The sequence below is a fragment of the Scyliorhinus torazame genome, chromosome 6 (genome assembly GCF_047496885.1).
Source record: "Scyliorhinus torazame isolate Kashiwa2021f chromosome 6, sScyTor2.1, whole genome shotgun sequence".
Lineage (NCBI taxonomy): Eukaryota > Metazoa > Chordata > Chondrichthyes > Carcharhiniformes > Scyliorhinidae > Scyliorhinus > Scyliorhinus torazame.
The window spans coordinates 290,018,134-290,041,969 of record NC_092712.1 but is presented as its reverse complement, the minus strand read 5'-3'; the positions used below and the strand labels follow the sequence as shown (position 1 = coordinate 290,041,969).

Sequence of the window (23,836 nt, the reverse complement as noted above, 5' to 3'; positions counted from 1 at the left end):
AGAGAACAGCATTTTTATGCAATAGAAAATGAAAATGCGAGAATTATACAGCAGATCAGGCAGCAGCTGCGGAGGGGGAAACCAGTTAACATCTTATGTCATAGGGCAGCATGGTGGCGCAGTGGTCCTTCTCCAATTGACCACAGTCTATTCTCCCACAAGATCTCCATCCCACGGAACCGGCCCATCCGGGCTGATTCTCCCCCCTACCCCATGCCCCCCCAAGAGAACACCTCGGAGGAGAGTTCTGAGGATCCCAACAGAATAGTCGCGCACGGCTGTCATCTCCACCGTCCTCGAGCGCAGAGACACACACCTCGGTGGGTGAAAGCAGTGGCCAGGCTTCTGGGGTACATCATGATGAGCACTATACAGTTGCAGATGTACAGCAGGTGGGGGCAGGAACTCCCAGGTGAGGCAGAGGTTGTATCCCAGGACGCAGCCAGATGCTGAGTCTCTGGACCAGGTCTACCTGGAGCTGAAGCAGTCAATACAGTGTGACTGGGAGATTCAGAAGGGATGTCAGTGACATTCCAACAGGTCCACAGTTGACTGGAGAAATCCCAAAGGCTGAGGGTGCCGGGGTTAGCGTCGGCAATGCGTGGCACGGAGGCCAACATTGTTAGTGTGGTGACCGCAGTGGAGGGCAAGGAGGCCCTGGAGCACTACATCAGCACCATGAGTGGTGGTGTACAAGTTGTTGGGTAGTCAGTTGCCATGGCTGAGGGCCTTGGCACATGTCCCAGTCGCTGGGGGACATGTTCCTGATGCAGGTGGACCTTTTTGAGGTGTGGACCATGTCCTAGTTCCAGGTGGGCATTGCTGAGGTGCTGTGGACCATGTCCCAGTTCCAGGTGGGGATTCCCAAGGCGCTGTGGACCATGTCCCAGTCCCAGGTGGGCATTTCCAAGGCACTGTGGACCATGTCTCAGTCCCAGGTGGGCATTACTGAAGTGGTGGAGCATGTCCCAGTCCCAGATGGGCATTGCTGAGGTGCTGTGGAGCATGTCCCAGTCTCAAGTGAGCATTACTAAGACACTCCAAAGCATGCCCCGGTCACTGAGGACCATGTCCCCAATGCAGGTGGACATTGGCGAGGCAATGTAGAGCAGGCATTGTCAAAATCGGGTGTGCGACTGGCGGGTGGGTCGCGTGCGGGTGTCGGGAAGGTCGCGGAGCCGTCCGTCGCGGCGCTCCCGATCGCGCAAATCCACGCGCAACAGCCGCAGCAATTGGCTTTTAACTATGCCGGCTGCAAGCGGCCTTCAAAATGGCCACAAACATACTAAATAAATTCGGCAGCACTGCACATGCCTGCCCGATCATCGGTGCACATGCACCAAACTATGCGCATGCGCACCGATGATCGGGCACGCATGCGCAGTGCGGCCACATTTAAAAAAAATATGGTCGCAGCTTTTTTTTTAAAGTTCGGGGGCCAAAGGATCATTGGGGCCAAAGGGAACCAAAGCCATTTCCTCCATTTTTGTCAGCAACAAACAAGGTAAGAGAAAATGGTGGGTCGCGCAGGTCAGCCGGGGTGCGCCGTGAAGGTCGGCAGGCCAAGACATTGGCCCTCGTATACGCTCCTCCAATGGAACCTGTTGGATGAAGGTGAAGCCTTCCGGTATTGGAAAGTATGGAGTCTCCATCTGTCAAAAGTTCGGCATTTTTTTCCATCAAATTTTATTAAATAAAACCCCCCCCGAACTTGTAAAAAAAAAGAATAAAATAAATGAAAAAAAATTAAATGAATAAAATAAATGAATAAAATGAATAAAAAGCCCCCAGACTTGTAAAACAAAAAGCTGCGACCGTTCAAAAAATAGCGGCCGCACTGCGCATGCGTGCCAATGATCGGGCGCGCATGCGCAGTGTGGCTGCTATTTTTTTTACATGTTCGTGGCTATTTTAAAGGCCTTTTGCAGCCGGCATTATTAAAAGCCAGCTGCTGCGCGGGGATTTGCACGATCGGGAGCGCTGCGAAGGACGGCTCCGCGACCCTCCCGACACCCGCCTGCGACCCCCGAGTTTGAAGAGCACTGCTGTAAGTTTCAATAAGATTCCCCCTCATCCTTCTAAACTCCAACGAGTACAGACCCAGAGTCTTCAACCGTTCCTCATACGACAAGCTCTTCATTCCAGGTATCATTCTTGTGAACCTCCTCTCGACCCTTTCCATGGCCAGCACATCCTTCTTTAGATACGGGGCCCAAAACTGCTCACAATACTCCAAAGGCTGACCAGAGCCTTACACAGCCTCAGAAGTACATCCCTGGTCTTGTATTCTAGCCCTCTTGACATGAATGCTAACATTGCATTTGCCTTCTTAACTGCCGACTGAACCTGCACGTCAACCTTAAGAGAATCGTGAACAAGGACTCCCATGTCCCTTTGTGCTTCTGATTTCCTAAGCATTTCCCCAGTCAACATCCGGAACATGGTGGCACGGCAAGGCATGTTCCACCAGTGAGTGAGCTGGGGCCCTTTGGGCCCTCAGACGATTCCTGCCAGGGGCATCAAATGCCTCAGGATGTGGTAAGCAGCAGGCTACCTCCACCTCTGATGTTCATCCTGGTGAACCAGACATAGTGGCAGAGCACAGAAGGCTAAGAACACAGAGGATCACTGAGAGGGCACTGGGGTGGAGAGGGGCGTGGGAAAAGGGGTCGGGAAGGGGGTGGAAAAAAGGGGGGGGTGCAGCACCATTGGGGGCTAGGGGCAGTTGAGGTCACTACTTTATGACAATAAAACACGTTGGTCCCAAGACATGTGAAGCGTCTTGACACGTTATTCGGCAATGCATGCCAATCTCCGATCCCCTGACCCAACGTCCCCGGGTACGGGGATCCTGGATCTGCACCACCCATGTGCAGGTGATGGGTGTGATCTCCTCACTTAGCAGACAGACAGGAGCCAGCCTATGGCACAGTGAGCAGCACTGGTGCTCAGCTCCCGGTGGGTTATCATCACCCTCCTGCCTCGACATGTCTTCGGCGGGACGGTGGGTGGCAAGCGGGCGGGGGGGGGGGGGGGGGGGGGGGGGTGGGATGATGAACAAAGCCACGTCCGATGTGAAGAGGGCATGTATGAGGGCCTGCCTGGCATGCCGGACCCTCGCCACTGCTGCCTGTCCTCATCCTCCATCTGGTCCTATGAGTCCTCCCCTGTCTCGCCCTGCAGCCCCTCCTGATCCGGTGCCTCCTTGTCCTCCTCCTCCTCGGTGGCCGTATGTTTCTCCCCCTCTATGTCCAGCACGTCGCCCTGCTGCTGTGCCAGGTTGGGGAGGGCACTGCAGACTACCACACGTGGGTGACACTCCGGGGGGTGGACTGCAGTGAGCCTCGTTATATCGGGTTTCCGCATCAGTCTCCGGCCTCCATACTAGCGTCATCAGCCAGGTTCTAAGTGGGTATCCCTTATCCTCCATGAGCCAGCCGGACACTCTAGGGTGCCCTTGAAGATGCCGGGAATCTCCGATTGCCCCAGAAAGTAGCTGCCGTGCGCACTCCTGGGAAAGTGTGCACACACCTGCAGGATCGTGAGGTGGTGGTCGTACACAAGTTGGACGATCAGGGAGTGGAACCACCTCCTGTTGATGTAGGGCCCTCCCTGATGCCCCAGTGTGATCTGTTACCCCCTAGACCTGGGGCATTCTGGTGATGGTGGAGAATCCTTCTGCCGGGCCATCCTGTTGGGTTTGGTCCAGGTCCAAGTTTCTGTAGTTAGTTGCCCGGGCATACAAGGCATCCCTGACTTCACGGATGCACTTGTGGGCTGCAGCTTGTGAAATGCCACACATGTTCCCACTTGAGCCCTGGAATGAATCTGAGGCGTCAAGAATCATGGCTACGGTGACCTTGATGGCCACCGGGAGTGAGTATCCACCTTCTCCATATGGTGCCAAGATCGCAAGGCCATGGCACAGGTGCTGCACTGCCTCCTTGTTGAGGCGGAGCCTCCTACATTATTCACTGTCCATCATCGGTTTGAACAACTAGTGATGATGTTGCAAGGGCTGGATTAGCACACTGGGCTAATAGCTGGCTTTTAAAGCAGACCAAGGCAGGCCAGCTGCACGGTTCAATTCCCGTACCAGCCTCCCCGAACAGGCGCCGGAATGTGGCGACTAGGGGCTTTTCACAGTAAATTAATTGAAGCCTATTTGTGACAATAAACGATTTTCATGTCTGTACACCTTGGGTCGTCACCGGCCCCCCTTGGGTCCCTTCCTGGCCTGATGGGCGGCCGGGTCTTCAGGGTGGTGTCGGGGCCCTGCACATGGGCCACCACTTCGAGCCTCTGCCGACGCTGCTGGCCAGCAAGGTGATGGCAGCCTCCGTGGGGTCCAAGATGTCACCCATTTCATGCAATATCTGTAAAGGATTGACAAGGGTGAGGGAAGTCATATTGCGGAGGCTTCCAGGCCGGTACACTCTGGTCCCCCCATGGCTCCCCTCCACCTTGTCCCCCCCCCCCCCCCAACTCCTGCCATCCCTGAGGATGCCATCAAACACGCACTGCACATACACCCCTAGCTGCAAGGGCACCCCTGGGCACCGGAGCCCAGACCCCCTCTGGCAACGTTATCTGGACCGGGCGTTAGTTCCCTCCCTAGTGGGGCAGCACGGTAGCATTGTGGATAGCACAATTGCTTCACAGCTCCAGGGTCCCAGGTTCGATTCCGGCTTGGGTCGCTGTCTGTGCGGAGTCTGCAAATTCTCCCCGTGTGTGCGTGGGTTTCCTCCGGGTGCTCCGGTTTCCACCCACAGCCCCAAGATGTGCAGGTTAGGTGGATTGGTCATGATAAATTGCCCTTAGTGTCCAAAATTGCCCTTAATGTTGGATGGGGTTACTGGGTAATGGGGATAGGGTGGAGGTGTTGACCTTGGGTGGGGTGGTCTTTCCAAGAGCTGGTGCAGACTCGACGGGCCGAATGGCCTCCTTCTGCACTGTTGATTCTATGATAGTGGACACACCCACCTTCTGGTTGCAGGCATGTCCCCAGTGCAGAGGCCCCGCTCTTGGATGTTTGGATGTTGCCTTTTGCCTCAGTGGTGTTGTAGCCTCGGGTGTTCAGGCAGAGTGTCCAGACTTCACGGTCTAATTGGGAAGCTAGGCAATAACTCTCACCTACAACATATCTACCCATGGGAATACACCTGGGAGCTGTGAACTGTTCAAATGACCGCAATTGCCAATTCCCTATTAGCAATAGCCTTCAGCTGTGCGCCCGGATGCCACCATGGTCAGGGGTTATGTGTGTTCGGGGGGGGGGACAGATAGGCAGAAGCTGGAGACATCCTCAACATGGGTAAAGACCATCCAGCTGGTGACATGGCAGACCTCAGGCACCAGGACACCCAAGTACTGATGGTGGTCCACCCCCCCTCCCCCCCGACTGAGGCCGTTCCCCCCTGGTGTGTGTTCCCCTGAGGTCCTCCTGGGTCTCCCCAGACGTGTCCCACCCCCGCCTCCTGAGCACTGGGGCTGCAACCACAGTGCCCCTGGGCTTACCGCCCATGTTTGAAGATGTCTACTCACCTCTTTGGATCCCCACAACAACTACTCCGCCAGCTTCACGTTTTTAACAAGGTGTACGAAACGGCGCCCGGGTGACTACTTGCTGGGGAGGCAGTTAGATAGGGGGTGGTCCCTATTAATGGTATGGAGATTGGCTTCGATTGGCGATTATTGGATTCTCGCCATGCGACGGCGGGATTCTGATCTCGCCAACAGGAGCGGCCAGTTAGATGGCAAACCGAGCGGTGCCTGGCACGGTTCCCGATTCTGGCCTTTCCCGCAATCTAACGGCCATGTTGCACTCGAGTGAGAGCGCGGCGCGGCAGGTAAATCATGGCCCGCATCATTTTTTGGATGATTCGCGCCCGTAGTAGATTTTGCACAAGGGATGCATGGATTTTATTTCAGATTTCCAGCACTCAAGATATATTGCGTTTTGGTTTATTGTTTTCTGTTCCTGCCACATATTTGCCACTGGGGTTTTAGATATCCTTTCCTCGAAATGGAAATGATTTGTTGACAAAAAAATAAGAGTGAGGGGTGTGATTCTCCGACCCCCCCACCGGGACTGAGAATCGCCAGGGGCTGACGTGAATCCCGCCCCCGCCGTGTCCCGATATTTCTCCGTCACCAGAGATTCGGCGGGGGCGGGAATCGCGCCGTGCCGGTCGGTGGAAATCACGCCGGTCGACGGGCCCACCCCTGGCGATTCTCCGGTCCGTGATGGGCCGAAGTCCTGCCGTTGTCAACCCACGCCAGCCGGCGTGGATTGAACCACCTTTCAAACGGCAGGACAACGTGGCCTGGGCGGGCTCCGGGGTCCTGGGGGGGGGCGCGGGGCGATCTGGCCCCGGGGGGTGCCCCCACGGTGGCCTGGCCCGCGATCAGGGCCCACCGATCCGCGGGCGGGCCTGTGCCGTGGGGGCACTCTTTTCCTTCTGACTTCGCCGTGGTCTTCACTAAGGCGGAGGCGGAAGAGACCCCCTCCACTGCGCATGCGCGGGGATGCCGTGAGCGGCCACTGACGCACCCGCGCATTCGTCGCACGGCAAAGTCATTTCCGTGCCAGCTGGCGGGGCGGAAATCAGCCCTGCGTGGGCCTAGCCACTCAAGATGCGGAGAATTCCGCACCTTTGGGGCGGCGCGATGCCGGACTGATTCGCGCCGTTTTTGGCGCCGGTCGGCGGACATTGCGCCGATTGTGGAGAATCCCACCTGAGATCTTTGGATTTAAAGGCTGACTTTCATTCCCCATTTGCTAACTTTAGTCTAAAGTACACATTAAATACACATCGATCAAACAGAGTGGACTGCACAATCTTCATTGCTGCCTTTGAGCTGAATTTAACAAAGGAAGATTTGCCCCTAAGCTGGGAGGCAACATTTCTGCCCTTGTTATACTCACCGACATAAAGTTGATGTGAATAGATCTTTATTCTCACAGCATGACCTAATGTTGGCCATGCGCCCACTTAAAGTATTTAGTAACTTACAATGACACATAGCTGGATTGTATTTGTACTGTAGTTTAATGCAGAACAGACATGACACAATGTCTGGTCTCTCTTTATTTCTACGCTTTTCATTAGCTTATTATTGCACTTACTTGCCAGGTTTTTCAGAAAAGCCACTGCAAATCTTTGTGCATATTCCATCTCACTCTCCAGGGCTCTGTCCAGATGAAGTAAATGTTGATCAAAAGGAAAACTGACAAACTCCTCCAGGACTGTGACATTAGTTACCTCCCCAAGGGCCAGTGCAAGCATTGTGAAACCTTTGCATTTGGCTTCTTGTGATATTTCCAGTAATTTACTCTCATTAATACTCGTTTCCCCTGAGAATATCGTAAAGATAACCTTGTAGGTTTGCTGATTTGTGAGATTTGAGAAGAAATTCTTCAAGCTCCATTCAATGGTATTGCCAATGCCAGAGGAACCCTCAAGCTGACTGAACGAGTCTTGAATGTGCCTCTTCTTCAGTGTTTTTGCAGTGTAATCTAGAACACCAAACTCCAGGTTAAATGGATCTTTCCCATATCTTGGAGTGGAATCTGGTCTGTACTGTACCAGGGCCACCCGGGGATGAAGATCTGAGGCTTTTGGTTCTGGGGAATTCACAAACTCATTCACCATTGAGTATAAGAAATGCTGAACTGTTTCAGATTGTGCAGTTTCCATTCGCTGTAAGTCATCAACAACGAAAGCTATGTCCAGGTTTGCTGGAAGGGGAGGGGGGGTGGTGAATCTTGAACATTCATCATGTGGTTCACACAAATCTGCAAAAGAAGATTCTTCATTTAATTTTTGCTGAACAACTTGGTGCGTGTTTTTTTGTTGTTAGTGTTGGGTTCGCGTGCAAACAGAATCAACATTTTGTAAGAATTCAACATTTTGAACCAAATAAATTTGCATCTGTTACAATATAACTTCAAGCGTGGGTGATCAAAACCAAATGTAGTTTTCAGATGAGTTGAGGTTAGAGGGCAGGGGATAATTCGTCCAGAGTAAGTTGGTATAAATCAGTTCCGTCTTTGACTTGGATGTTCTGGTCTTCATGTCACCTATTTCCATTATAAGTTGCTATGGCAATACGTATAATGTAAAATGGCTGTATAAACGTGTGACTTCACCCTTTCACTGGTACAGCACCTCCTATGGTAGAATTGTGAATTACAGTGTGGTAAGTTGTGACCAACTGTGTCAAAATTGATCTATCGTCTATCCTCGTCACAGCCCGAAAACATGTCAATTGTGTCTTTGACACGGGTCATTTAGAATTGTGACAGAGTCAGAAGCCGGACCGGAGGGATTCCAGCATGGAACTCAGGGAAAAAAAGAACACAAATTTGGAAGGTGACAACACGTTGAAGGACTTTGGAGAGGAAAGCGAGCTTAGAAGTGGATGTAGTTTGCAAGGGCAGGGTCATTAAAGGTGATGTGTTTTGACAAGCGGGGTAAGGACGGCAGATTTGGAGAAAGAGGGTGGGAACCGTGTCTGAGGAGAAGGAACTGTTAACATCAGCGAACTCGATTCCAAGGAAGGCAGGCGCTTTGGTTCCATGGATAAGATAAGTTCCAACTGAACAAGGCAGGTGATAGGGTAGGGTCTGGAGAGAGATGTGAATTCCAGGCTCGGGCACTGGAAGACATCAGGACATAAGCTCAGTGTATTATGGGAAGGGAGGGAAGTGACAGAGACAGCTGGATGGACGGCCTTCAACTATGTGACAGTGATATCCATGGACTCCATGTTGTTGGTGACGAGCATGGAGATGGCAGGGAAAATTTAGTTCAAAAAGAGATTTTAATAATGCAGAAGAGAGGCTGTGGCTTGACTCTGCAATCCTGGATCACCTTTGAATATGACGTGGCGTTAGTAATGCAAGCGGGACCTGATAATGCTGACACAAAATGGTGGATATACTCAGCAAGTCTGGCAGCAGCTGTGGAGAGGGAAACAAAGTTAATGGGTGGGAAGGGCCAGAAAACCCGCCCAATGGGCAGGATTCTCCTGTCGCGTCCAACCCGTGACCAGAAATTCCCGCCCGAGCTCAACGGATCTTTAAAGGGTCTGCCAAATGTTCTGCCCCGCCCGTGATAATTCCCGGGGCAGGCAGGACCGGAATATTTGCCCCAATGTTTCTGGGTCCTGTGAGCTTTCATCTGAACCTGATAATATCGTAACAAGAATTAGGAGCAAAGAACAGCCTCTTGAACCTGCTCCACCATTCAATAAGATTATGGTTGGTCTGATTGTGGCCTTAATTCCACATTCCTGTCTGCGGTCCCCTTCTCACCAATATCCCTCAACTTTCTTACAGGTTAAAAATCTGTCACAGTTCTGAATATATTAAATGTCCTACAGGTGCCACAGCAGTAAAGGTTTTCGTAGATTCATGCCTCCTGAGAGAAGAAATTCCTCCTCATCCATTTTCGTAAATGTGAGCCTTGGGCTGGATTCTCCGATTTGGAGACTATGTCCTGACGCCGGCATGGGGACGGTGACGTTTTACAACCGAAAAATCGGTGCAAAACAGCAACCGATCCTCCGTCTGGTGGGGGGCTAGCATCAAGGCAGCGTAGAGCACCTGGCTCCAGCTGCCGATGCGGCCGGAAAATTGCCGGGTCCATGGCTCGCGGATCGGCACTCCTCCGACTGTGGTGGTGCTGGACTTAGTCCGCAGCCGCCATGCGAGGTTCCGGAAAAAAAAAACCATGAGAGACCCACTCCGTCGGGAACACGGCCGGTCGTGGGCGGAGCATCGGGGGAGGGCCTCAGGTAACGTCCTGAGGCTGTTGATACGGCGTGTGGTGTACTCCTAGAGTACGCCGTTTTGGAGGGGCGGGGCATCGCAAAGGCGGTGCCACCCCCGATTACGACGCCAACGTGGATTCTCCGGCCGATCAGCGAACACGATTTCGGCATTGGAGACTGGAGAATCCCGCCCCCTGTTTTTAAACTGTGTTCTTTATTTCTAGATTCCCCCCTGATGGAAAACATTCTCTCAGCATCTACCCTTCTAAGCCCCTGATAAATGCTTCATTTGGTCCAGCCAGATATGGCGATGATTGGTTAAGTCCTCTATCTGCCAGAAATATCAATTCTGTGGACAGAGAAAGATTTAATGCAAACAATAAATCAGAAGGGCATGCGAATGCAAGGACTTCATTAGTAAATGTGATAAATCATACCAAAGCACAGTGTGCATAGCTGGACTCGACGTAGCAGTTCTTGTGATGTTCGCTGCTGTCTTGGCAACACAACCACTGTCTTCGAGTGCAAAAGAATGAGAAGAAAATCCAAATTTAGAAACTATTAACAAAACCATTCCAGACTAGTAAATGTAACAACGCATTTCAGTAACGGGAACACAAAGGGAACGATTTTAAACTTGCCTATCATGTTTGGGCAGAATCTGAGGGAATACACCTTTCTAAACAGGCGAGAAGGACACCCACAAGAAACTGGTGGGTCCTTCTTTAAATATGCAAATCGGGTTCTACTGAAGTCACTCGGGCCTAATTGCTATTTGAGCCATGGTTCTGAGCAGGGAAACACTTGTAGCTTTCTCACCAGGCCCAGCTAGCCAGAAGAGGACATGGGATCAAATCCCATCATTGCAGCTGGTGGAACCTAAATACAATTAATCAATCTAGAATATAAAGCTGGTCTCAGTAATGGTGAGCAGACAGAAGTCTTACAACACCAGGTTAAAGTCCAACAGGTTTGTTTCAAATCACTAGCTTTCGGAGCACTGCTCCTTCCTCAGGTGAATGACCAGTAATGGTGACCATGGCAACTATCACCGATTGTTGTGAAAACCCATCTGGTTCACTGACATGATTTAGGGAAGGAAATCTGTCATCTGTACCCGATCTGGCCTGCATGTGACTACAAGAGCCACATCAATGTGATTGACTTTGCAGCAGCCTAGCAAACCACTCACTCCACGGGGAAGTTAAGGATGGGCAACAAATGTTGGCTCTGTCGGTGATGCTCAAATCCTATGAATAAGGAAAAGGGAAGTGAGATGAGGCTGAAGGAGTTGGCAGCTATTCTTCACCTCCAGCGCAATTCATAACATCAGGTTGAGTGAGGTACTACTGCAGACTCAAGTATCAGCATGTGCATGACTTCAGGGTGACTGTTTTTCCCATTTAAAGTACCGATTACCTTTCACTTTCGTGCCAGTCTCACCTCCCGCTATGCATTCGCCTCCTCTGGTGGTAATAATAGTAATAATCTTTATTGTCACAAGTAGGCTTACTGCAATGAAGTTACTGTGAAAATCCCCTAGTCGCCACATTCCGCCGCCTGTTCGGGTACACAGAGGGAGAATTTAGAATGTCCAATTCACCTGACAGCACATCTTTCGGGACTTGTGGGAGGGAACCAGAGCACCCGGAGGAAACCCACGCATGATTTGTTATGTTGTAGGCTTCCTTGTGGTGCACTTGACAAAGGAAGGTTCAGACGTGGAGATAACTTTAACACGTTGATTAAACTATTTACACTTTTATTACTCGGGTTTGACACTACTGCTAATCCTACTATAGCTACCCAGACTGACAAACCAGTTGCTGCAATCCACGTGGTGGGAGTGATATTGAATCAACACTGTGTCTGTTCTCACTGACTGTCTCCACTGGAAAGAGGCAGATCATGTGTGTGGTGTTCTTTATAAATGGGTTGGTGTAATGCCCCCCTGTGGTCGTGCCACCTCTGTGTGTATCGTGACTGTCCATTGGTCGTGTCCTATCTAACGGATCTATTGGTTGAGTGTGTGTGTGTGATGTCTCCGGTGCTCCCTTAGTGTCTAGCTAGCCTACATGCATTTACATTGATGCACATCACCACACACCCCCTTTTTTATATGTTACATATTTTCTGCACACTTTAAGAAAATTGAACAAAAAACAGGTAAATACGTTAAGGTGTATACAAGTCATGGGAACAGTGATGGGAACAGTGATTAAACAATAAGTCCAAATCATTTGTGTGAGTCCAAAAACCATCAATCTTCATGGTCAAATGTCTCTCTTGGTTATGAACGCCATCAACGTCCCTGTGCCACAGGAACCAAGAAGTGGTCAAATCACTTCGCTGTCTGATTTGGAGTCCCTTTCTTTTTCCGATGTTTGTGATGGTGCTGTTGGATGGCATCTTGTAGCTGATAAGGTGTTGACGTTGAAGAGGTACCATCCGCAGTATCATTCGAGGTCATGGAAGTGCAATATGTTGAAGTTGGATAAGACTGTACATACTGGTTCTGGCCATGTGCTGTGCAGGAAGGGTGATCCTGTTGAGAACCGTTGAAGCTTGTCGAATTGGAAACAGAATTGTTGCTCACATAAATACCCGGTGATGATGTGGAGCTGCTGCGGAACCCGGATATCGAATATCTTGCCTGGGTATTGTTGCTGGTTGTCACTGTACACTGAGGTATGGCTATCTGGATTGAAACAGTTCACTCTGGTACCATGATTTGTTATGTTCTACGTGTAACATAAGCGGCTTCCTTGTGGTGCACTTGACAAAGGAAGGTTCAGACGTGGAGATAACTTTAACACGTTGATTAAACTATTTACACTTCTATTACTCGGGTTCGACACTACTGCTAATCTTACTATAGCTACCCAGACTGACTAACCAGTTGCTGCAATCCACGTGGTGGGAGTGATATTGAATCAACCCTGTGTCTGTACTCACTGACTGTCTCTATTGGAAAGAGGCAGATCATGTGTGTGGTGTCCTTTATATATATGGGTTGGTGTAATGCCCCCCCTGTGGTTGTGCCACCTCTGTGTGTATCGTGAATGTCCATTGGTCGTGTCCTATCTAACTGATCTATTGGTTGAGTGTGTGTGTGTGATGTCTCCGGTGCTCCCTCTAGTGTCTAGCTAGCCTACATGCATTTACATTTATGCACATCACAACGCAGACACAGGGAGAACGTACACACTCCGCACAGACAGTGACCCAAGCCGGGAATCGAACCTGGGACCCTGGAGCTGTGAAGCAACAGTGCTAACCACTGTGCTACTCCCTGATGCTGCTGGGTTGGCAACATTGTACTCATTATGGGAATCATAGAATTTACAGTGCAGAAGGAGGCTCTTCGGCCCATCGAGTCTGCATCAGCCCTTGAAAAGAGCACCCTACGTAAGCCCACACCTCCGCCCTATCCCTGTAACCCAGTAACCCCAACTAACCTTATGTTCACTAAAGGGCAATTTACCATGGCCAATCCACCTAACCTGCACATCTTTGGACTGTGGAAGGAAATCGGAGCACCCGGAGGAAACCCACGCAGATATGGGGAGAAAGTGCAAGCTCCACACAGTCACCCAAGGCATGAATTAAACCCGGGACTCTGGAGCTGTGAGGCAGCAGTGCTAACCATCATGCCACTGTGCCTCCCCATTTGCTGCCGAAATGTGGTTGGAGGCGGGAACCTGGAACTATCTGCACACTGGCCCAATGCAGATTTTCCTAGTTTTTCTCATGCAAGGTCACTGGGAAAAGGAAGCAGAAATGGTGCTCAGTCAAAATGCGCATTTGGAGAGCTAGTGCAGGTACAGTGGACCCACATGGGCTCCTTCTGCACCGTAAAAATTGTGTGACCCTAATGATTCATAGAACATAGAACATAGAAAATACAGCACAGAACAGGCCCTTCGGCCCACGATGTTGTGCCGAACCTTTGTCCTAGATTAATCATAGATTATCATTGAATTTACAGTGCAGAAGGAGGCCATTCGGCCCTTTGAGTCTGCACCGGCTCTTGGAAAGAGCACCCTACCCAAACTCAACACCTTCACCCAACACCAAGGGCAATTTGGACATTAAGGGCAATTTATCATTGGCCAATTCACCTAACCTGCACATCTTTGGATTGTGGGAGGAAACCCATAACATCCAAGGATGAACTCACTTTCCAGGCATGGGCGGAGGTTATGGCAATGTTGGGCTCTCCCCTGCCCCCCAGGCCGCCCGGCCGACAGTCCCCACCACCGTCGCCCCAGGGGTTCGTGAGACCATGTGATGGAATGGCCAGCTCGCATGCAGGGATCACCCAGGTGGACAGTGGAAAATGGCAGCATGGGCAGGAGTCAGACATTGTCATACAATGCGGACCATCAGAGCTCATCGCAGAGCAGATTGTCATCATCCTCTATCCCATGAACCAGACTTGGTGTTACCGCCAACCCAGGGTCCGCACCCTATAGTGCGGCATTTATGAATCACGAAGGGGATGTGTGGCCGGGGGAGATGTGGGGGATGTGGGGTCGGATGGACCTGTCCCTGGCCATGTCCCCCCCCCCCCCCCCCCCCCACCCCCCCTCTCCACCCTCCCCAACCCCCAGTCGGTGAACCTGGAGCAAACAGAGCATCCAGTGTGCACATGCTGTGCGTCCTCACGTGCCTGCCTGCCTGGGCCCCATGTCCTGCCTATCCTTGCTCTCCCCCGCATCCTCCTCATCAGACGAGGCCTCGTGTTCATCCTCCTCCTCCAGCATATTGCCTCTCTGCTGCGTGATGTTGTGCAGGACGCATTAGGCCGCCATGATGTGGGCAAACCTCTCGGCATCAAACTGGAGGGCCCCTCTAGAGTAATCCAGGAACCTGAACCGCAAATTCAGGGGGCCGAAGCACTGCTCGATCACACCCCTGGTCGCTGTATGGGCGTCATTGTAGCGGGTCTCCGCGCAGTTGGTGGCCTCCGGATAGGCATTCATCAGTCACGACTGCAGCGGATAACCCTTGTCACCTAGGAGTCAACTTCCCCCAGCCGCCTCTCCATCATGTCAGGGATCGGCGAGTGTGCCAGTATGAAGGCGTCATGCACAATGACCGGGTATCAGGCGCAGGAACCCCTTTGGTTCCTGTCATCAGCAGATGGTCAAAAGGGAACATGCATCCCATCGATCAACCCCTGGACCCGGAGCTTGTCGATGAAAGTGGCGAACCCCACTGCCCGGACATCCTGGTGAGCTCAATCCACATTGAAATGGATGTATTGAGCTGACTGGGCATACAGGGCCTCCGTGAAAGCACGGTGTACCTGTGCACCGAGGCCTATGAGATCCCGGACAGGTCCCTACTTAGCGCCTGGAAGGACCCTGCTGTGCAAATGTTCAGGGCGACTATCACCTTAATGGCCACCAGAGCGGATGTCCTTCCGCCATGCCCTCGCGGTGCCAGGTGTGTCATGATCTGGCAGATATGTCGCACTGTCTCCTTACTCAGTAGTCTACGACGGCATGCCCAGTCCACAGGCCCTCAAATGACTGGCGGTGCCAGTACACGCCGGGCCTCATGCGGTGCCTCTTTTGTACCTCCTCCTCCTCAGCCTGCTGGGCAGCCAGCCCTTCATCATGGGCAGCTGCCTCCTGTTCCTCTGGGGCAGGCTCTGCTGCCGGTTCTTTCTCCTACTCCTCCAGCAGCACCAGCTCGTACAGCCACAGGGCAACCCCCAGGGCTGCGGCGACTCACAGGAAGGCCACCATTGCTGGTTGCAATCCAATATCTATTGTCTGCAGGAGGTGAAAGGCTGACATGTTAGCATAGAACATAGAACATTACAGCGCAGTACAGGCCCTTCGGCCCTCGATGTTGCGCCGACCTTTGAAAGCACTCTAAAGCCCATCTACACTATTGCCTTATCGTCCATATGTCTATCCAATGATCATTTGAATGCCCTTAGTGTTGGCGAGTCCACTACTGTAGCAGGCAGGGCATTCCACACTCTTACTACTTTCTGAGTAAAGAACCTACCTCTGACATCTGTTTAAAGCTATGTCCCTTCGTGCTAGACATCACTATCCGAGGAAAAAGGCTCTCACTGTTCACCCTATCCAATCCTCTGATCATCTTGTATGCCTCAATTAAGTCATCTCTTAACCTTCTTCTCTCTAACAAAAGCAGCCTCAAGTCCCTCAGCCTTCCCTCATAAGATCTTCCCTCCATACCAGGCAACATTCTGGTATATCTCCTCTGCATCCTTTCCAATGCTTCCACATCCTTCCTATAATGCGGCGACCAGAATTGCACGCAATACTCCAAATGCAGCCGCACCAGAGTTTTGTATAGCTGCAACATGACCTCATGGCTCCTAAACTCAATCCCTCTACCAATCAAAGCTAACACACCGTATGCCTTCTTAACAACCCTCTCAACCTGGGTGGCAACTTTCAGGGATCTATGTACATGGACACCGAGATCTCTCTGCTCATCCACATTACCAAGAATCTTCCCATTAGCCCAGTACTCTGTCTTCCTGTTATTCCTTCCAAAATGAATCACCTCACACTTTTCTGCATTAAACTCCATTTGCCGCCTCTCAGCCCAGCTCTGCAGCTTATCTATGTCCCTCTGTAACTTGTAACATCCTTCCGCACTGTCCACAACTCCACCGAATTTAGTGTAATCTGCAAATTTACTCACCCATCCTTCTACGCCCTCCTCCAGGTCATTTATAAAAATGACAAACAGCAGTGGCCCCAAAACAGATCCTTGTGGTACACCACTAGTAACTGGACTCCAGTCTGAACATTTCCCATCAGCCACCACCCTTTGTCTTCTTCCAGCTAGCCAATTTCTGATCCAAACTGCTAAATCACCCTGAACCCCATGCCTCTGTATTTTCTGCAATAGCCTACCGTGTGGAACCTAATCAAACGCTTTACTGAAATCCATATACACCACATCAACTGCTTTACCCTCATCCACCTGCTTGGTCACCTTCTCAAAGAACTCAATAAGGTTTGTGAGGCACGATCTACTCTTCACAAAACCGTGTTGACTATCTCTAATCAAATTATTCCTTTCCAAATGATTATACATCCTATCTCTTATAAACCTTTCCAAGACTTTGCCCACAACAGAAGTAAGGCTCACTGGTCTATAGTTACTGGGATTGTCTCTACTCCCCTTCGTGAACAAGGGGACAACATTTGCTATCCTCCAGTCTTCTGGCACTATTCCTGTAGACAAAGATGACTTAAAGATCAAAGCCAAAGGCTCAGCAATCTCCTCCCTAGTTTCCCAGAGAATCCTAGGATAAATCCCATCCGGCCCAGGGGACTTATCTATTTTCACACTTTCCAGAATTGCTAACACCTCCTCCTTATGAACCTCAAGCCCTTCTAGTCTAGTAGTCTGTATCTCAGTATTCTCCTCGACAACATTGTCTTTTTCCTGTGTGAATACTGACGAAAAATATTCATTTAGCACCTCTCCTATCTCCTCGGACTCCATGCACAACCTCCCATTACTGTCCTTGACTGGCCCTACTCTTACCTTAGTCATTTTTCTATTCCTGACATATCTATAGAAAGCTTTAGGGTTATCCTTGATCCTACCTGCCAAAGACTTCTCATGTCCCCTCCTGGCTCTTCTTAGCTCTCTCTTTAGGTCCTTCCTAGCTAACTTGTAACTCTCGAGCACCCTAACTGAACCTTCACATCTCATCTTTACATAAGCCTCCTTCTTCCTCTTGACAAGTGTTTCAACTGCTTTAGTAAACCACGGTTCCCTCGCTCGACCACTTCCTCCCTGCCTGACAGGTACATACTTATCAAGGACATGCAGTAGCTGTTCCTTGAACAAGCTCCACATTTCCATTGTGCCCATCCCCTGCAGTTTTCCTCTCCATCCGATGCATCCTAAGTCTTGCCTCATCGCATCATAATTGTCTTTCCCCCAGATATAACTCGTGCCCTGCGGTATATACCTATCCCTTTCCATCACTAAAGTAAACTTAATCGAATTGTGGTCACTATCACCAAAGTGCTCACCTACCTCCAAATCTAACACCTGTCCTGGTTCATTACCCAGTGCCAAATCCAATATGGCTTTGCCATTCGTTGGCCTATCTACATACTGTGTCAGGAAACCGTCCTGCACACATTGGACAATAATGGACCCATCTAAAGTACTCGACCTATAGCTTTTCCAGTCAACATTTGGAAAGTTAAAGTCCCCCATAACAACTATCCTGTTACTTTCGCTCCTATCCAGAATCATCTTTGCAATCCTTTCCTCCCCATCTCTGGAACTTTTCGGAGGCCTATAGAAAACCCCTAACAGGGTGACCTCTCCTCTCCTGTTTCTAACCTCAGCCCATACTACCTCAGTAGACGAGTCCTCATGAAACGTCCTTTCTGCCACCGTAATACTGTCCTTGACTAACAATGCCACCCCTCCCCCTCTTATACCACCTTCCCTGAGCTTACTGAAATTTCTAAACCCCGGCACCGGCAACAACCATTCCTGTCCCTGCTCTATCCATGTCTCCGAAATGGCCACAACATCGAAGTCCCATGTACCAACCCATGCCGCAAGTTCATCCACCTTATTCCGGATGCTCCTGTCATTGAAGTAGACACACTTTAAACCACTTTCCTGCCTGCCGGTACACTCTTGCAAATTTGAACCCTTACTCATGACCTCACTACTCTCAACCTCCTGTATACTGGAGCTACAATTCAGGTTCCCAAGCCCCTGCTGAACTAGTTTAAACCCTCCCGAAGAGCATTAGCAAATTTCCCCCCCAGGATATTGGTACACCTCTGGTCCAGGTGTAGACCATTTGTAGAGGTCCCACCTACCCCAGAATGAGCCCCAATTATCCAGGAATCTGAAACCCTCCCTCCTGCACCATCCCTGTAGCCACGTGTTCAACTGCTCTCTCCCTATTCCTTGTCTCGCTAGCACGTGGCACGGGTAACAACCCAGAGATAATAACTCTTTGTCCTATATCTAAGTTTCCACCCTAGCTCCCTGAATTCCTGCCTTACATCCCTATCCCCTTTCTTACCTATGTCGTTGGTACCTATGTGGACCACGACTTGGGGCTGCTCCCCCTCCCCCTTAAGGATCCCCAAAACACGATCCGAGACATCGCGGACCCTGGCACCTGGGAGGCAACACACCAACCGCAAATCTCTCTCGTTCCCACAGAATCTCCTATCTATCCCCCTAACTATGGAGTCTCCAATGACTAATGCTCTACTCCTCTCCCCCCTTCCCTTCTGCGCAACAGGGACAGACTCTGTGCCAGAGACCTGTACCCCATGGCTTACCCCTGGTAATTCCCACCCCCACAACAGTATCCAAAGCGGTATACTTGTTACTAAGGGGAACGACCACAGGGGATCCCTGTACTGACTGCTTCCTCCCAGCCCCTCTCACTGTCACCCATCTATCTTTATTCTTCGGAGTTACTCTACATCCCTGAAGCTTCTATCTATGACCACCTCTGCCTCCCAAATGATCCGAAGTTCATCCAGCTCCAGCTCCAGTTCCCTAACACGGTTTCTGAGGAGCCGGAGATGGGTGCACTTCCCACAGATGAAATCAGCAGGGACACAGGCGGCGTCCCTCACCTCAAACATTTGCATGGTGCGTACCCCTGTGCTCAAACAGGTCCACTGGGCTACATGGTGGCCGTGATTGGCACTGCGGGCTCTGTCCCTGCATGTCCCCACACCATATCCGCACCCCTGGCTCCATCGTTGCCCGGAACTGAGGAGGCTGCTGGCCCTAGCGCCTGTTCCTAATGCCAGGGGTACCATCGGCTGGCATTGCCCGTGCTAGCGGTATGCTCCGCAGCCCCCTTGGGGGCTACAGTGGCCGTTGCTCTTGATTGGGTGTGTGATGCCCTGCTAGCGGCTGGCGGCTGGCTGGTGGAGGAATGGCGGATGGCAGGGTGCAGGGGAGGGGGGGGGGTTAGGTGTCACTCAGCAGAGCCAGGGGTGAAGGTGGGTGGTCAGTGGGGTGCGCAGCAAGATGGCTGCCTTGCAGGCCGTGGCAATGGTGGTCCGTGCTTGGACATCGCTCGACCCGTGGGGAGTCACCCCCGCCACACGGATTGTGTCCTTGTCACCCCCCCTCCTCCACCAGCCCTGGCTGGCCCGCCCCCCACCACAGCCAGCCCGGCCAGTGTCCAGCCCGGCAGCCCACTGTCGCTCCTCTCTGCGTCCTACACCCCTCTCTGTCCCTCATCAGCCATGAGGCTGGTTTCACGATTTTTAAAAGCACAAGTGAACCGTGACATCGGGAACTCGGCCCATCGGAGGCGGAGAATCACGGAGGCCCCGGAGAATACCTGCCCGGGCCCGCTAATGATGCTCAAACGATGTTTACTCTATGTGCGTTCTGGTACGCTTTGATGCAGCCGTTGCAATGACGGAGAATCGTGTTTTGGCATCAAATCGGCGCAAGTCGCAATCATAGATTATCATAGAATTTACAGTGCAGAAGGAGGCCATTTGGCCCATCGAGTCTGCACCGGCTCTTGGAAAGAGCACCCTACCCAAGGTCAACACCTCCACCCTATTCCCATAACCCAGTAACCCCACCCAATACTAAGGGCAATTTTGGATACGAAGGGCAATTTATCATGGCCAATCCACCTAACCTGCACATCTTTGGACTGTGGGAGGAAACCGGAGCACCCGGAGGAAACCCACGCACACACGGGGAGGATGTGCATACTCCGCACAGACAGTGACCCAAGCCGGAATCGAACCTGGGACCCTGAAGCTGTGAAGCAATTGTGCTATCCACAATGCTACCGTGCTGCCCTTGTTGGCGTCAGAATCAATTCTCCGCCCAATCAAGTTTCCCGATTCGGCATCAGTCAACGGAGAATCCCACTCCTTATGTTCAACAAGGGGGCTCAATACTGCATTCTGCATTGCCAAAGTGCCCAGGTGGCACTGCCAACTGGCATGGGCACGGCCAGGTCAACACTGCCAAGGTGCCAGGCTGGCATTTCTTGCACGCGCACGATCGGGCCGGGGTTGCCCGTTGTGGATGTTGCGGTGAGCAGAGCGCCCCGTTGCACAAAACGGGGCTAATATGCAGCCTTGGGAAACAAACGGCTAAAAGTGCTTGAGCTTGCTAGGGAGTTTTTTCCCTTTTGGGAGAATCACGCCCAACCCCTTCCTGATGAACCCATTGCACAGAGGCACAGATTTAACCGGCTTACTTCTCAGACTTACCATGAGCCCTGAGTTCCTATTTGGTTTTGAGTCTTAGACAAGCCACAGCAGCCATCTCAAAGCATTGCAAAAGTACCACCAGAGGTACCTTTGCTAGATCTTCCAAATCTGAAAGCAAGGAAGGAGGTTCTACAGCTGCGGCCTCTCTCAAGCCATCTTTCCCAGCATCGGGACACTCAGCACTCATCAGGAGTTGTTGCTTGTATGTCTTACACCAGGCTCCAGACGCAACTCTGAACTTGATCAGAACAGGAGGGACTCTGTGCAGTGGAAATGCTTTAGGGATATCCTCAAAGAATCCCTGAAGCGTCAAACCTTCCCACTGAGACATGGGAGTCACTGGCTTGTGACTGACCAAAATGCAGAAGGTTCATTCGGGAAGACACTGAACACATCAAGACATTTCTTCAGGAAAGATGCAGAGGTGAGGTTGTGGTGTCAGAGAGAGCGCAAAATCCTCCCAACAACTAAACCTCCCAACCCTCCGAGCATCTACCCTGCAGATGGCAGGGTGTAAAGATCGCACGTTGGATGTATCTGCCATCTCAGAACACGTCAAGCCAGAGTGGAAGCAAGTGATCCTCAAAAACGAGGGACTGCCGAAGAGAGGGATCTCTCATGCACACTTGAGACTTAGGCGTACCCCATTTTGAAACATGAGGGGAGTGCTCTTTATATGTTTCTCTGATTGTCCAGACTGATAACTCACTTCAATGGAATGTAATGAAAAAAGCAATTGTGTTCTTACCTTAAACACACGTTCTATGTCTGGAATATCTTTAAAGGAGATGATGACTGGAGTAATAGCTAAAGCACCAAAATGAGAGACAGCGTCACTGACAGCCTTAGTGTCCTGGGATCCTCCATTCGTGATAAACACAGCAATTTTCCTCACCAAGATACCATTACGAGCCCGTTTAAATGTATTTCTTGCAACAAATTGCATACCGATGCCAATATTCCGTTTGCTGGTTGAGCGTTCATGTCTTAGTCCTTCTATTTCCTTCATAAGCAATGTTTTTCTCTTAAAGTCTGAAAATCGAATGAAAGACCTCACTTCGTTATCGTATGTAAGAATCGCTACGCGAGCTCCGGAGGGACAGTTGCTTTCGGCGATGTTCATATCCTGCAGGAGATTAATTACAATTCCCTTCATCCTTTCAAATAAAACTGGTGTGACATCTGAAGACCTGTCCAGCGCAAACACCAACTCCGTGGGGTACGCTGGACACACTCCTCTTCCTGGAACAATGCCAAAAACACAAAATATTTAAAGATGCCATTTATTGAGGTAGATAAATAAGAGATAATATTTTTTTTTAAATTATTAGTTGGCTATTATAAATCCCAGAAGGGAATTACTTACTTTTCGAACAACAAGCTGTAGGTACAAAAATAAAATGGAGAATATTAATGTTTGATAATATTGTCATTCTGGGAGTTTATTTTTTGTGTGCTTCTTTGGGACCCTCCCTAAAAATCCCGGTTTTTGATCAAGGTTTGATTACCCTACCTAACATTTCCTTCTTTGGCTCAGTACATTTTATTTGGAATACATTTTTGTGAAATATGTTGCGATATTTTTCTATGATGAGACACCAGATGCCAATCTTGATTTTAAATCAGGATTGGGATGATATGCGCAACCTGAATGTGTCCGTCTCCAAGCTGTGTCACAAATTTGATACCAAGTGGACACTTAATTGACTATCCTTTGGCGATGGACAGGTAGCTGGTACCAGTCAGACCTAGCCTGCAACAAGAGCGCATGAGGTGGGAATGCACCGGGATGACTTCAGTAATTCCCGCCCTGTCACCTTCAAAGCTACCTTCACACGTGGCTAATAAGATTCCGCCCATGCAGCTTGTTGGTGATATTTTCTTCTACCCTGCACGTACAAGACTAACAGAAAGCATTAACCTACCTAACATTACCAGTTACAGCATTCTGCACAGAGAAAGATAAATATTCATAAGGCCCTACCCCACCCCCACTCTCACCAGACAGGCTTGATTGAGTTAAACTCTCCTTTCTACCTTCTCTCCAGCTATTTGTTATGTTAAAACTCTATTTTTACCTGAGGAAATACAATATAAGACTAAACTAACTGATCCCGTGACAGTTACTGCTAAACCAGATGTGAAGAGAAGGTGGACCAGCACTTTAACACCACCAATAACCTGGTGAAAGTTAATGCATCAATTCAGTCTAAGATAACACTACTTCACTTCCCTCACTGCTTAGGGGCATATTTTGGAGATAAATGGGCCAAAAAGTTTGGGATTTTTGTTAATTATATATGAAAATAAAAGCAAAGCTGGCTTCAGTATTTTTGAGAGTCACTCATTTTCAATAGTCAACTTGGACAAGCTTTTCAAAACATTTCCACTTAGAAATGCGGCGGCAGACATTTCAGGCCAGATATTGTGCTGGAGGCTGTAGCCTTGCCCACCAGGAGTGAGCTTTCCTTCACCATATCATGAAGCCATGCATTACCGGATTGGAAGGTTATCAGGCAGTTAAGGGGGTCAAGGCTTCCAGCTCCATGGGGGAGGATGTTCTGCATCCAAGAGCTGCTGGCCAATCAGAGAGCCAGAAGCTCTCTGGTCTCCGATGAGGAAGGGCAATGAAGGCCGTATAACCAGGTAAGTGGAGTGGCTTCACTGGGGCCAGTCAGGGAGGCCCTGGCAAGGGGGCGCATGGCGGTGATCCAGAGACCAGCTTGGTGGGTGGAACATATGGGTACAGCCCAAGCAGCAAGGCCTGCCCTCCACCAAGCCAGCAGCCTTGCCATGTGGCGTGG

The 23,836-nt window shown here is 50.5% G+C and overlaps 1 protein-coding gene across 1 annotated transcript in view; it reads right to left on the bottom strand.

Moving 5' to 3' along the window:
• The window catches only part of LOC140425486 (collagen alpha-6(VI) chain-like), a 185,276-nt gene that overhangs the window by 16,157 nt on the left and 145,283 nt on the right, over positions 1-23,836 (bottom strand). The window contains exons 38-41 of the mRNA XM_072509804.1: positions 22,399-22,413; positions 21,781-22,274; positions 10,215-10,293; positions 7,130-7,798 (exon numbers count right to left, since the gene is read on the bottom strand). Coding sequence (XP_072365905.1) covers positions 7,130-7,798; positions 10,215-10,293; positions 21,781-22,274; positions 22,399-22,413 — 1,257 coding nt within the window. The remainder of the gene's footprint in view (positions 1-7,129; positions 7,799-10,214; positions 10,294-21,780; positions 22,275-22,398; positions 22,414-23,836) is intronic.